Source organism: Brassica napus, chromosome C7, assembly GCF_020379485.1.
Source record: "Brassica napus cultivar Da-Ae chromosome C7, Da-Ae, whole genome shotgun sequence".
Taxonomy (NCBI): Eukaryota; Viridiplantae; Streptophyta; class Magnoliopsida; order Brassicales; family Brassicaceae; genus Brassica; species Brassica napus.
Genome location: NC_063450.1, coordinates 50968778 through 50982393, shown reverse-complemented (window position 1 = coordinate 50982393; position 13616 = coordinate 50968778). Strand labels below are relative to the sequence as shown.

The following is a 13616-nucleotide window of genomic DNA, read 5'->3' as shown; positions in this document are numbered from 1 at the left end:
GTCAATTGACTCTAGTAAAGAAAAGTTGGGAGAGTCGCTAAGGCTTTCAAATACGGGCAATAATCCAGCCTTTGTTTTTTGAAGTACTCCTTGATTCAGATTTGTAATGCTCTGTCAAAACTTGGATTATTAAACATGTTTGTCATGCGCAATAATAATCTTTATCTTTTCAACAAAACAACAAATTTGTACCAGATCTTTGTTTTTAAGTAATCCTTGATTTAGATTCCTAATGCTCTGTCGGAAAACGATGATACTTGCACGTATCAATTTCAAGTCTTCCCATTTTAAATACCCATTATTCAACCTTGCGACGCTATATATTAATTTCTTTCACAAAAAAAAATATTCCTGTAAAACCCATATTCTTTTCCCTGTACTTTTTTTCTTTTAATTCCACTTGTTCCTCTGAATTGTTTACTAGTCAAAGCCCATGTTTTTTATTCACGTTGTTCATTTGCCTAAGTGACTCTTACAAAACCGTGTTGGCTTTCGACAATTATTACAAGTAACCTTCAGCAAGTAGATCATCCATTCATGTCTAAGGACTAAGGATGCCAATTAGAATTTACCTCAGTTAAAATAACATTGCGTATACTATAATGGATCCAAGGAGTTGCCCTGTTTGGGCGCACAAAATCATCGGCCATACAATCCCACGCAAACTCTCAATGTGAAACTCATTTCACTTATTCTCCTCCTAAGCTACTTATCATATTCGTATGTCTATATATATTATATATGTATATAATCACACGACCGCGACGGCGGCTGGACGGCCCATTCCGGAGGATAAATTACCATAAATACCATAATTCAACATAGAAACTCTAGGCTTTGGCATCACACTCTTATCTTCCTCCGTCTCCGTGTCAACAAGCATCACGGATTTTCTTTCGCAGGTGCCGTGCCATTTGGCTTGCATGTACTTGTGTTTTCTCCAAGGACCAATGTGCATTTTCTTGTCTTTCATACACTTTTTAGCCGCCGTGCACAGTATTTTTATCAGCGATTTTAGCCTTTCTGTTTTTCCGACGTACACTTCAGGTAATATTCCAATGAGTCGCTTGTACTCATCACTACCTCTCGCCATCTCAAACTCCGCCCTAAAAGACAGCTCAATCACCACACGGATCTCGCCTTTCTTTGATCCAGATTTGTCCACGATTTCCAAAAATTCATGCTCGCCTAATATTTTCAATTAATAAATATCATGGTTAGTCCAACTATTATTATAATTAATGACAACTTGATACAATAAGCAAATATCTAGACAATTCCATTGACTTGGTGATAAGGAGGGCTGAACGTTTCAAAACAAGTCCATATCAAACGTAAGGTTTTTGAAAATTTCTTTAATTCTAAAAATCATAAATCGAATCACACAAATCTTTTTAATTTATTCATAAACTATTTTTTTATCAGATGGAAACTATTAAAATACAGGAAATTTGAAAAACCGAGTAAAATGGGGATATAATTTATTATACCTGCAGGGATCTCGTGATTGCTTCTCCACTTGGATTTGCAAATGACGCAATCATAGCCGGCATCTCGGAGACGGCTAGCCACTTCGCCGCGTAAACAGCTACGGCAACCGCCGGTCATCGGTCTCCGGCAAACACATTGCAAACCCTTTGATCTCACTTCTTTCAACGCTTCTTTGGTTGCTTGTCGAATCTTTGTCTCAACAGAACTTGTCCTATACAGTGTCGCCTACATATTTAACATAAACCCCAAAACCAAATTAAGTATACCCCACCAAAAAAACTTGATTTTTTTTTATTATAATCAAAGAAGAGACTATTATAGAGTTTATCAACTAATATATATATTAAAAAAATTACCTGGAGAAGTTGTTCTTGTTCATTCCAAAACGTTTTGTTCTCTTCTGAGTTGCAACCGGCGGCATCGTTGTCCATATCGGATTCTTCGCCGCCGGCGAAGCTACCGGAATCAGGGTAATCCTCTGGTGAATGGTTCCCTTCGTCAAGAAAACCAAATAAAACATCGTCGGAGCTAGCCATTCCGTCGAGAAACTTCATGATGTCATCGGAGTTTTGCCGATCCATTGCTTTCGAGAAGAGAGAGAGATATGAAAATGTTTCTCTGTTCCTTCTTTTAATTCTTCTTTTGTTTTTTAGGATGAAGAAAAATAGGATTAAACTAGAAGGATATATATAGTCAGGAAGTGAAGCCTATGTGGGACCCGGATAAATGATAGGACCCACACTTATAGAGATAGGACCCACCTGAGGAGTGGGAGAAACAAATACAAGGCGCCGCGAACAGGTGCATCGAATGATCTGTTTGAGTTTGGATGAAAGTAACGTGTCAGAATCTTATGAGCTGAGTCAGATCTGATGGCTAAAGACAGCTAGTTTCTGCGTCAGCATGGTCCAACCACAAGAACTCCGCATTACAGATTCGGATATACTCGATCCCTAACATTACTAGAACGTTTCAATTATTATTATAAAAATATTATCTTTTGCTAAATTAAACTGTTTTTTTTAACAGAGACGAAACTTCGTACTAAATTCATTCTTAACACTTGCCATTTATCAATATACTATTTTCTTAAGCTCAATTGAAAAATAGACAAAGCGTGTCGAGTTAGATTATAGATAATTTATCATTGTATATCTCTTTGTCTAATTCATTAGCAACTAACACGTTTTAGAAGCTACTATGCATAATGCATTATCTATCCAAAGTTTTCGTTAAAACTTAATATTGGTACATGTGTTAAAGAAAATTACGTTAACATTTTTATATAATGAGTACACGCGTCTTGAAAGGAGTTTTGTTACTTGACATAAAAGTTATTTTGTATGATTGACTTGTATATATCCATGGTGCACACACAAAAGTTTAGAAACTCTTCATAAATTAGATGTATTACTTATTGCAATGCGATTTTTAAAAGCACAATTATTAATTATTGGAAAGCACTCGCTAGAATCGTCCTGATCATGAAAAGGGGACCCACGTGCCAAAAATCAGACAGAGACAAAGACATCTACGTGGAAGATAGCCATACACGTGTCTTTTTGTCCTAAACGCCTTATCCTGGTTGCCTACATGGGGTGGGGATACTTCTTTCCTTATCATGTCACCAAAATAAAATAATTAGAGAAATTAGCTGAAAATTATAACTTATATTAGGAAATATGCCGGTATTATGAAAATTAGGACCGTAGAACCATTCTTTTCCCAAATCTTTCTTTGACAAAAAGTAACTGTAACGAAATTTTTAGCGTGATATATCACACATTACAAAATTAAATTTGTTTGAGTTTCCAAGTTATGCAAATCTTGTAGTGTATTTACAGAAAGTAAACGACATTTTGACGTCAGTAAAGTGCATCTGCATTACAAGAACCTTTTTCGCATCTACTACAATCATTTAATTGACTAAAAGATACGTTTGGATATGTGGAATATGCTTAATTAATAGAATCAATTTTCGGATACTTAGCAGAAGTACGTTAAGCACATTAACTCTTTTTCGGATGCTTAGTAGAAGTACGTTAGGCACATTAACTCTTTTTCTTTCTTTTTTTTTGGTAAAATAAGCACATTAGTTATTTTTACAAAAGCATGGTATATACTTAAGTTTGGCAAGAATGATTGGCGAATGCGGTGATGGAGTTAAAGTGATTTCTCTGTATTAATTTAGATGTCTACCAAACCATAGATACAGATTACTACATCGCTTTGTAGTTCGAAACAGATGTTATCTCTAGACCGCTCACGTGAAAATGTGGAAACAGCTCATATTGGCTTATGTAGAATATTTGGAACATGTTACATTTCTTGTTTCAGTCTGATTCTTTTAAATTGTACTGAAAAAGATTAATAGTAATCTGATTTATAGCACGATGTATTCGCATTACAAAGTTAAAGTTCTTTGAATTTCCAAGTTATGCAAATCTTGTAGTGTATATGCTTAATGTATTTACAGAAAGAAAACGATATTTTGGTCTAAGTAAAGTGGATCTGCATTACCTGAACCTTTTTCGCATCTACTACAAGATACTTTGGATATGTCGAATATGCTATATATAATTGATGTTCAGATAACTTGGTAAAAGTACGTTAAGCATATTAGTTACTTCTAAAAAAAAGATGGTATATATGCTTATAAGTTTGGCAAATGCGATGAAGTTATAGCGCAATCTCTCTACACATTTAGATGTCAATAGATACAGTTTAATACTTTGTAGTTTTAAACAGATGTTTTCTATCAATCGCTCACATGAAAATGTTGAACATATCATATCATAAGCGAGGTAAAAAAACAGAAAGTAAAAAACTGTTGGATTTAGTAGAATATTCCGCATTTTTTCAAATCAGAATTTTAGGAGGCTGGGAATATTCTTGAATAAGGTTCTTTCACAAAAAGAAAAAATCTTAGTAAGGATCATGTGGTGGCAGCATATGGACCAGCTCATTGAGCTGAGGTAAACACCAAACAGTTGGAACATTTGTTGTTGTTAGTACACTGACACAAAGTAAAGTGTGAAATGTTGGCAACATAACGCAATCATGCATTTTTTTCGTTGCTTGGTAAAACTTTCCGAATAGTTCCGATTTTTTTTTGTTGTTCAAAGTTCCGATTTTCTTACTATTTGTATTTAGGCAAATATAGTGGACATATAAAAATAAAAAAAAACCTTGATACAGTTAGCCAGGCTAATATGCTCCTAAAACAGGTTTTAACTTTGGTCTTATTGATATACAAGAACATGAATAAATATATATAAATCATTATAATATTTGACTCGTCTTGCATAAATTGTATGACTATAACCAACGCAAACGGCATGCTTTTTAGTGTGTAATATGAGAGTCAAATAAAGTGAGTTGAACTGAATTGAATAATGCTGTTAAAAGCTGTCACATGTGCTATCTCTGCATAATTTTGTTTTATCGTGTGTGATCAGTCAAATAAAAGGATATGAAATGATCTTTGTGTATCAATTACAAATTAAATTAATTCATATTGGACTCGTTGAATAAACAATCTGATATTTGACGTTCATTTCTTCCAGATGTGATGAGTAAATACGAAGTCTATGAAGACTACAAAAGGCTAATCGATATTTTCTTCTACATTCAAAGATCTTAATTAAACATTCGTATTACCATAATAAAGTAAATTTAGAAATTATACATGTACAACATATAATCTCTAAATATACTTTATTATGGTAATGAGAATGTTTAATTGGATCTTTGAATATATAAAAAATATCGATTAGACTTTTGTAGTTTTCATAGACTTCGTATTTACTCATCACATCTGGAAGGCCAGATTTCAAAAATATCAACATATATATTATGTAAGGCCAGTTTAAAAAACATATATATTATCTATCATTATTTTGTCATAAGTTACTGATTATTCTTAGTATAATCCGATGGTTAGAGCCCTGGCTAGGAGTGAATCCCAAAAGACAAAAGAGATGAGTAAAGTTTATGGAAGTGTCACTTTTATCATTTTATAACATTTGGTGGAATTTGAATAATATACAAACGTTGCGCTTTCGAAAAGGATCGTTGCCGACCTCGATGCATTTACGGATACCTTAAGACACTTGGTAAAAAGGCATTACAATTTCTTTTATTAATCAGTTTTGTAGTTAACAAGCAAACTGAAATAGGTAATTGCTGGAAATCATACTAACGAGTAGGTCTAATATATAATAAAGTCAGGTATAATATAAATCACGAAAATGCTAAACTTATGTCAATTGTTATGTGCCATATATCTTCGTCAATTGTTATGTGCCCTATATCTTCTCCATATTGCTAGTTTATGCTTTTTTATAGCACTAATATATACATAACTGGATCTTGTTTTTGGTTTTAGGAATAACATCATCTGAGATACAAACAAACGCTAACCTAAGTATATAAACCTAAACGCAAACACAAGAGTTGTATTTGATAAAAGCCAAAGTTTAAATCTCTCAAATATACTAGCATATGAATGTATGCGCGACTAAAGTCACTAAACCATCGGTTTTAATATAGATCTTACGACTCTTATTGTAAGAAGACGTCTCATGAGCCTGAGGAATGACAACTCATTAATAAAAGAGAATGCTTAAAGTTCAGTAATCCAACATTCAATCGATAAGAAGGAAAATAAAACAGGTAAGATCCCGAAGCAACCCGAATTGAAAAACGTGAAGGAAAATTAGAAACAAGTATCAAAATTCGCCTAGCATTCACACTATTTTGGATAACTTTAGATTACTGAAGAACTAAGTAATTACAGACTGTCAGGCTTGTAGGGATCCTTATTCATTATTGTCCACTAATTCTAGTATATCACAAGTTCACAAAAGAAATCCCAACACGATATAGGCAATTACACACTCGACTTGAGTCTTATTTTATGCTCTTAGTTTACTTTAACAAGATAAAGTCTTTTTGAAATTTCAAAGTGTTGATCATGTATAATCTTTACAAATTTTCTTGGCGGATTTAAGAGATTATATGAGGAAGAGTCGGATAAAAAGGATTGGAATACTTTTCACATATTCATTTTGTTTTTGTTTTTTGAATGAAGACATATTCATTTTGTCTCCCAGCATTAAGACTGATGGGTTATTTCCCTCTTAAAATTCAGAATCTTATAAATTGTATCCAAAAAATCTGTAGATATTTTATTCGTCCTTGTAAGAAACAATAATCAAATGAAAACCCACCATCAATCTAATGTCCAACAAAAAACAATTGAAGTGTTGAATCTGTTGATAAAGTTCCCTTTTTTAAGTTTTTCCCAAAAAATATTTATAAAGTGTCAATTTTTAATAAAGTAAGTCAAGTTGCATTAATCATCATACAAATTTAATATATCTTTTTTTTGAACAAATTTTTTTAATATATCTAACTATTATACTCACTATCAAACATTAGTAATTGGAATTTTGTGTAAAGTGTAAGAATCAAATCTTAAATAAATGGAACTTTTATCTTTGTAGATATAATAAAGGCGACAATCAAATCTAAAATATAAATCTCTCTTTAACAAAGAAAACAGAGACGGCCAAAAGAACCAATTAAGATTATTTAATTGAAAATATCATCGATTTAAAATAAATGCTTGTTGAGGCCAAACTATGTGCTAAATGAAAGATGTTTAGCAGGGAAGACTTTAATTCAGTTTTGTGATGGTTTTTTAACGTTAAAACTCATCGATTAAGTTTATTTCGGGTAAAACCTTCAAATTAAGTATTTAACGGAAAAACCTTAAATTAATTTTATTTAATGAATTAAACCCAATCAGGTCATAATTATCATTGTTACCGGTAAATCTTTAGTTCAATGGGTTTTACATTAAGTAAACATAATTGATGAATTTTACCATTAAAAATAAAATAAAATCATAATTTTATAATATTATCTAAAATTAGTAACTTAAATTTTCAAAATTAACATTTTTATTTTTTTTAATAAATATATAAATTTGATGTGTTTTTAAAACCAACATTATATATGTGTAGATTAAAAATGTAAAAACCCAGAAAATATAATAAAAGTTATCTAAATATTTTTTTTGTCAGCAACATAAACAGAACCATGTAGATTCTGCAAACCAAACTGGTAGCTCTGCATCTATATGGACAACAATAGACGATTGCTTTCGTGCACTGCGTGCAAAACTGTCCGCCCTTGAATTATGTGTGTGTGGTACTTGAATGAGTTCTGAGCTATGAAAACTTCTCTTCAGAACCTTTATATCTTCTAAATAACTTGCAAATGCTGGCTATTCTTCTGGTTTCGAAACCATCTTCACCAACTGAAAACAATTTGTTGTACATGTAACAGTAAACTGTCTTAGGTTCCTCATACACTTCATTGCCCAAATAAGCGCTTCCATCTCTGAATGAAGTGGCGGCTGATTCGCTCCCATTAAACCATCAAAACCTTCTAGTGTACTATACCACCCTTGTTCTGAATGTAAATCTTGATTTTTCTATGATCCATCCGTAAAACACCATCGGCCTGGGATATCCGGTACTATCGCTTGTACTGGTAATCGAGTTTGCTCGATTCCTTGTGTTAGTGAGATCTGCGCCTCCACCCAAAGTAAAGACTCTGTTTCTGCTAATTTGAGAGTATCTCTAGGATCCATGTCCAAATTACTAAAAACCTTGTTATTTCTTCCCTTCCATATGTACCATAAGATCCATGCAAATTGATGATCTTCCAATTTCGGAAAAATTCTCCAAAATAAATAATCCATGTTTGCAAAAAATGATTGAATAGGAAAGATGTCTGGATTCGAGGGAATTCTTGAGAGTGCCCAAACCTGAACCGCCGGTGGACATTCAAAAAAAAAACATGATTTATGGATTCCTCGTATGCTCTGCATCGTGAACATATTTTATCCCCCTGCATTCCTCTTGCTCTTAAAAAAATTATCTAAAGATATACCTGTAATTAAATTACTAAACGATTAAAAATGTAAAAAATAAGAAAAATATAATAAAAATTATATCTTATCTAATAAAAATGTAATAATAAATCTTTAGATAATTTTTATGATGTTTTCTGGGGTTTTACATTTTTAATTTATACATATATAATGTTGATGTTAAAAACACATCAAACGCATATATTTACAAACAAAAATTAAAAATGTTAATTTGAAAATTTCTAAGTTACTAATTTGTAGATAATATTATAAAATTTTGATTTTTTTATATTTTAAATGGTAAATTTGTTTTTTGATTTTTAACGGTAAAACTCTTCAACTATGTTTATTTAATGTAGAAACCCCTGAACTAAAAATTTACTAATAGTAATAGTAATTATGACGTGTTAGGTTTAATTCATTAAATAAAGTTAGTTTGAAAGTTTTTCCTTAAGTAGTTAATTTAGGAGTTTTTACCCAAACCAAACCTAGTGGACGAGTTCTAAGGTTAAAAATCTTTTTGTGATCAATAGAGAGGGTAGTATGCGTTTAATTTGTCAATTACGTTAAAACAATTCTACACTGTTCTCGTTTTCGTCAACTGTTTGAACATTGTTCATAATATCAAATTCTGAGACTAGCTCATAGGGTCGCACCTATCTGCTAACCAGCATTAAGTACTTACACTAGCTCATATTTGATTATCGTTTTCTCTAGAAACAAATCAATTGTTTTTGGGACATTCCTAGTTTGTGCGTTACAAAAGTGTAGGAAATTATTTGGGAAACATAATTTTAGAACTCAGCAACTTACATGGAACTGAACTTTAGACCTACTTCCCAATTAGTACTTACAATAATGGATGAGGTAAGCAGAATATTAACTAGTATTATCTTCTTCCCTGTACGACGACGACTTCATGGTAAAAAATGAGCAATTTAGGATATGGGTCGTGATCTTAAATCCCACCAAACAAATATTATATCAAACAAAATCAAGTACCTACATGATAATCTCTTTAACCAAACCTTAATTTAAAGGTTTTTTAATAAATGGACAGGAGACTGATTAAATGGCTTTGAAGATAGTGAGAACATAATGCGATTCTTTTATTAATTAATCATAAGCAGGAAAAAAACATTTCCTTCAACTTTTTTGATGAAAACATAGTAAAAAATGTATATAAACGACTAGACTAGAGAAGAAAAAAAACATACTCCAGTAAAGAGATGTAGTTAAGTTAGAGTATCTTTTTTTTGTCAAAAAAAAAAAAAAAGTTAGAGTATCTATAATCAAGATTTTCTTTTAAGGCTAATCTAATCTTTATATAAACATTAGCTTTAGATTTTATGCACAGTGTATACATGTATATCTAATATCTATCATGTATAAACTAACTGCACCCAAAAGATAAAATAGTTACGTAAATCGAAAAAAAAGGATCGTAAATACATTTAGCTGAATGTTTTTGTTAAACCCAAACTGAAACCTAATGAACAACCTCGGCCTAGTTTTAAGTACTACCAGGATGGAAACGAGCGGCCCAAACATAGAGATCGTAGAAATGTTGTTTTTAACAGTAACAAAAAATTAAAAGAATGCACCAGCCGGGAATCGAACCCGGGTCTGTACCGTGGCAGGGTACTATTCTACCGCTAGACCACTGGTGCTACGTTAATATTCGAAACACAAGTTATTATAACGTATGTTAAAGGGACGATTTTCATGAACATTTCTATATGGAGTGTATACTTTATATAATTAAAGTATTATTAAAGAATAATCTAAAAAAAAAAAAGTTTTTTAAGAATAAAGTGGAGAAAGTTTTTTTTAAGCCGTTTTTTTGTCTAACGGAACCTAAAAAGTATTCCTTTTCGATTAGGAGAGATGGCTGAGTGGACTAAAGCGTTGGATTGCTAATCCATTGTACGAGTTAATCGTACCGAGGGTTCGAATCCCTCTCTTTCCCTTCCCCTTTTTGATGATGTGAAATAGATAAAATCCTAATAAAATTCGCACATTTCCACTATTTAAATATTAAATAAAGTAATAAAAAACCTTTCTTTTTTTATTCTTCATGTCCCGGATTACGTCCTGGATCATTAGATAGGAATCCAAATATGAAGAGAGAAACAAAGAATATAACTACAGTATATACTGTCTTAGAAAAATTCACGATTTTGATTCTTCCGACAATTCAAATCAAAAGATCAAAAAATCTTGACGTAGGAAGGAATTCTCAATTCAAACATTGAATTTTTTTGGTAGCCATACTAAATCTGTTATATAGAACAAAAATACAACTACATAACTTCGCAGACTAGCTTTTCAGCTTCCATACATACATCTAGGAACATGGGATGTCGTTATTATTGTCTTCCGTCACTAGTTACCAACAAGAGAAGTCTTCATTCTATCCAACAAGCTCACTTCCATGCCGTCGTCCCCTTTGCCTCTCGTCACCATCATCACGCATATATGCACCAGCACCACCTTGTCTCATCTTGGCTCAGGCAACTACCCTAACATTCATATCCGTGTCAAGCAACACACTGCTCGTCCTTTACTCCCAATTCAAGAATCAGATATCGAGGGTAATAATCATAATTTTATCAGAAAAAACAGAGAAATTAATATATTTATAGGAAATTCAGAAACTAAATAAGAAGTTACATCCTCATGAATTAAAATCTAAAACCTAGAGGGATTATTCTTGTCAATCTTGGAGACGTCCTAATCGAGCTTGTTTTCTTCTTCTTCTTCTCCTTCAACCTCTTCACCACTGATTCGGATCCAATCGATTTCTTATTGATCTCACTCTCTCCAGCGACTCTATCAAAATCACCAGAGAGGTTTCTGATGATCCTAGCCACTCCCGATCCAATCTCATCCTCATCGTTAAGATCTACGTACCTCCTTCGTTTCACCGCAACCGGAGCCGCGGGAGGAGGAGAATCACAACCAGATCTCTTCTTCTTCTCGGAGTCTCCAGGGCTGGAATCCTCGAGCTGCGCTCGGAGCTTCTCCACGTTTCCTTCGATCCGTCCCTGGAGACGGAGGCGCGTGAAGTTGAGACCACCCGTGGACCAGTGAGCGTCTCTAGCCCACGAGAGAAGCGGATCGGCACGGTGAGAGTTAAACTGAGGATTAGCGAAGAAACGAGGACGGGGAAGCGCGTTTCCGTAGAACTCCACAGGCCTGATGGCGATGTTCTTACTCACCGGCGTCGTCATCGTGAAGTTTCAAGGAAGAAGATATTAGAGAGATTGAGAATCAAGGACCTCGTAATCTGTATTTATACATGCATACATGATTTACTAATACTATCGAGAGAAAAGGAAGATACAATAATGGAAATATTCCTAATCTAATTTCAACAAGATTTATTCGGCGCAAGACTCTTGCCGCGCTGCTTCAAATAAAGTATTTGGCGCCTCCTCAATCTTTGCTTCCTCGCAATTTTAATTCGATTCTGTTAGCGACTGACATGTGTCGTACTAATGAATAAATAAATAAATAAATGTACTAAAAGTGAAAGACAAATCTCCAAAATAGCACTTTTCTAAGTTTATATCACAAAAATAGCACTCAAAAACTAAAACGACCAAAATAGCATCTTTCTAAGTTTATCCTTTGAAAATTTTAATTTTTTATTTTTCAAAATTTAAAATCTTATCCCCAAAACCTCATTTCTCAACTCTAAACCCTAAACCCTAAACTTTAAACCCTAAACCCTAAACCCTAAACCCTAAACTCTAAAACCTAAACCCTAAACTCTAAACCCTAAACCCTAAACCCTAAACCCTAAACCCTAAAATCTAAAATCTAAACCCTAAAATCTAAACCCTAAACCCTAAATCCTAAACCCCACACTTTAACTCTAAACTCTAAGTTTGTGATTTTTGATAAAACATTAAGTGCTATTTTTGTGACTTTTGACCTTGAGTGCTAGTTTGGGAACATAAACTTGATTTAATGCTATTTTTGTCTTTTTCTCAAAAGTGAATGTATTAATCTATTAATTTATAATCTTATTTTTTATCTACTATTAACAAATAATAGTAGAACTACATAAAAATTAGTTGATATGATATATTTGATTATTTACATTAATAATAAACCAACAATAAATTTTATTTTTTATAATTAAAAAAATCTGTTGAGAAAAAATCTAACAAAATCTTACTTAAGAATTTAAATATTTTATGTTATTTATTAATTAATTTCGTAATTAATAATATAATATTATTATAAACTAAAATTTTATTATAAAACAAAAAAATTAAAATTATCTACTATTTTTTATTATAAATTCTATAATTATATTATGTATTATTTAAAAATAGAATTAAAATATGGCAAAATTATATTAAATAGGTAAATTAACAAATTTTAGTTTTTTTAAATTGTTTCATTTAAATAAATTATCACTCATCATTAAAATAAGTTAAATTCGTCAACTATATAATATTTTTATACATTAATAACTTTATTAACATAGGTTAAATTTTTATATCTACAACTATATATTATCTTTCTTTTTGAAACTCTCAACAATATATTGTTTAAAATGTTTATATACAATATATAATAGTATATAATAACATTTAGTTCATATACTATTTAAAAAAATATGTTATTAGAAAAATATGAAATTTTGGTAGTTCATTTAAAATATTAATGTCATTTTAATTATAATTTTTTTTTAATTATAACAAAATATGTTGAGAAAATTTAGAAAATATTACCAAAAATTCAAATATTTGTATAAAATAATGTATTAATGTAGTAACAATAAAAATTCATGTCATCTTCCAAACTAAAAATACTAGTGTAATTTTTCAAAGTTTTCTTGACAAAATATAAAATTTTGAAAATAAATATTCAACCTCAAAATGATAATATTTTAAATTTTACAAAATATAAAATCATAGATAGTAAATAATAAAGTTTTGAAATGCACTACGAAAAAACAAACTATATATGTCGTAAAAAATAAAGCAATCTAATATTTTGAAATCTTAATTAAAAATAAAAATAAAGTTTAATATCATAACATCCAAAAAAAATCTTATATTAATAAAATTTACTAAAATAATACGATAGATGCTACTATGTATAAATTTACTAAAATAATGGGTTTATAATATTAAAACAGTGTTTCTACTTATAAATCTCGTAA

General features: G+C 31.4%; 2 protein-coding genes and 2 non-coding genes across 4 annotated transcripts; 1 reads left to right on the top strand and 3 right to left on the bottom strand.

Moving 5' to 3' along the window:
• Positions 1 to 577: 577 nt before the first annotated feature.
• LOC106407523 lies at positions 578 to 2165 on the bottom strand. Its single transcript, XM_013848396.3, has 3 exons — positions 1848 to 2165; positions 1491 to 1716; positions 578 to 1188 (listed from the first exon to the last, which is right to left on the bottom strand). Exons 1-3 carry the CDS (start codon positions 2070 to 2072, stop codon positions 752 to 754), a joined length of 888 nt encoding a protein of 295 aa, XP_013703850.2. The 5' UTR covers positions 2073 to 2165; the 3' UTR covers positions 578 to 751.
• Positions 2166 to 10033: 7868 nt separating this feature from the next.
• On the bottom strand, positions 10034 to 10104 carry TRNAG-GCC. The gene has a single exon. It is a non-coding gene; the product is annotated as a tRNA-Gly (tRNA).
• Positions 10105 to 10280: 176 nt separating this feature from the next.
• LOC106376251 lies at positions 10281 to 12032 on the bottom strand. Its single transcript, XM_013816319.3, has one exon. It carries the CDS (start codon positions 11665 to 11667, stop codon positions 11119 to 11121), a length of 549 nt encoding a protein of 182 aa, XP_013671773.1. The 5' UTR covers positions 11668 to 12032; the 3' UTR covers positions 10281 to 11118.
• Positions 10316 to 10403, top strand: TRNAS-GCU. Its single transcript has one exon. It is a non-coding gene; the product is annotated as a tRNA-Ser (tRNA).
• Positions 12033 to 13616: the final 1584 nt, after the last annotated feature.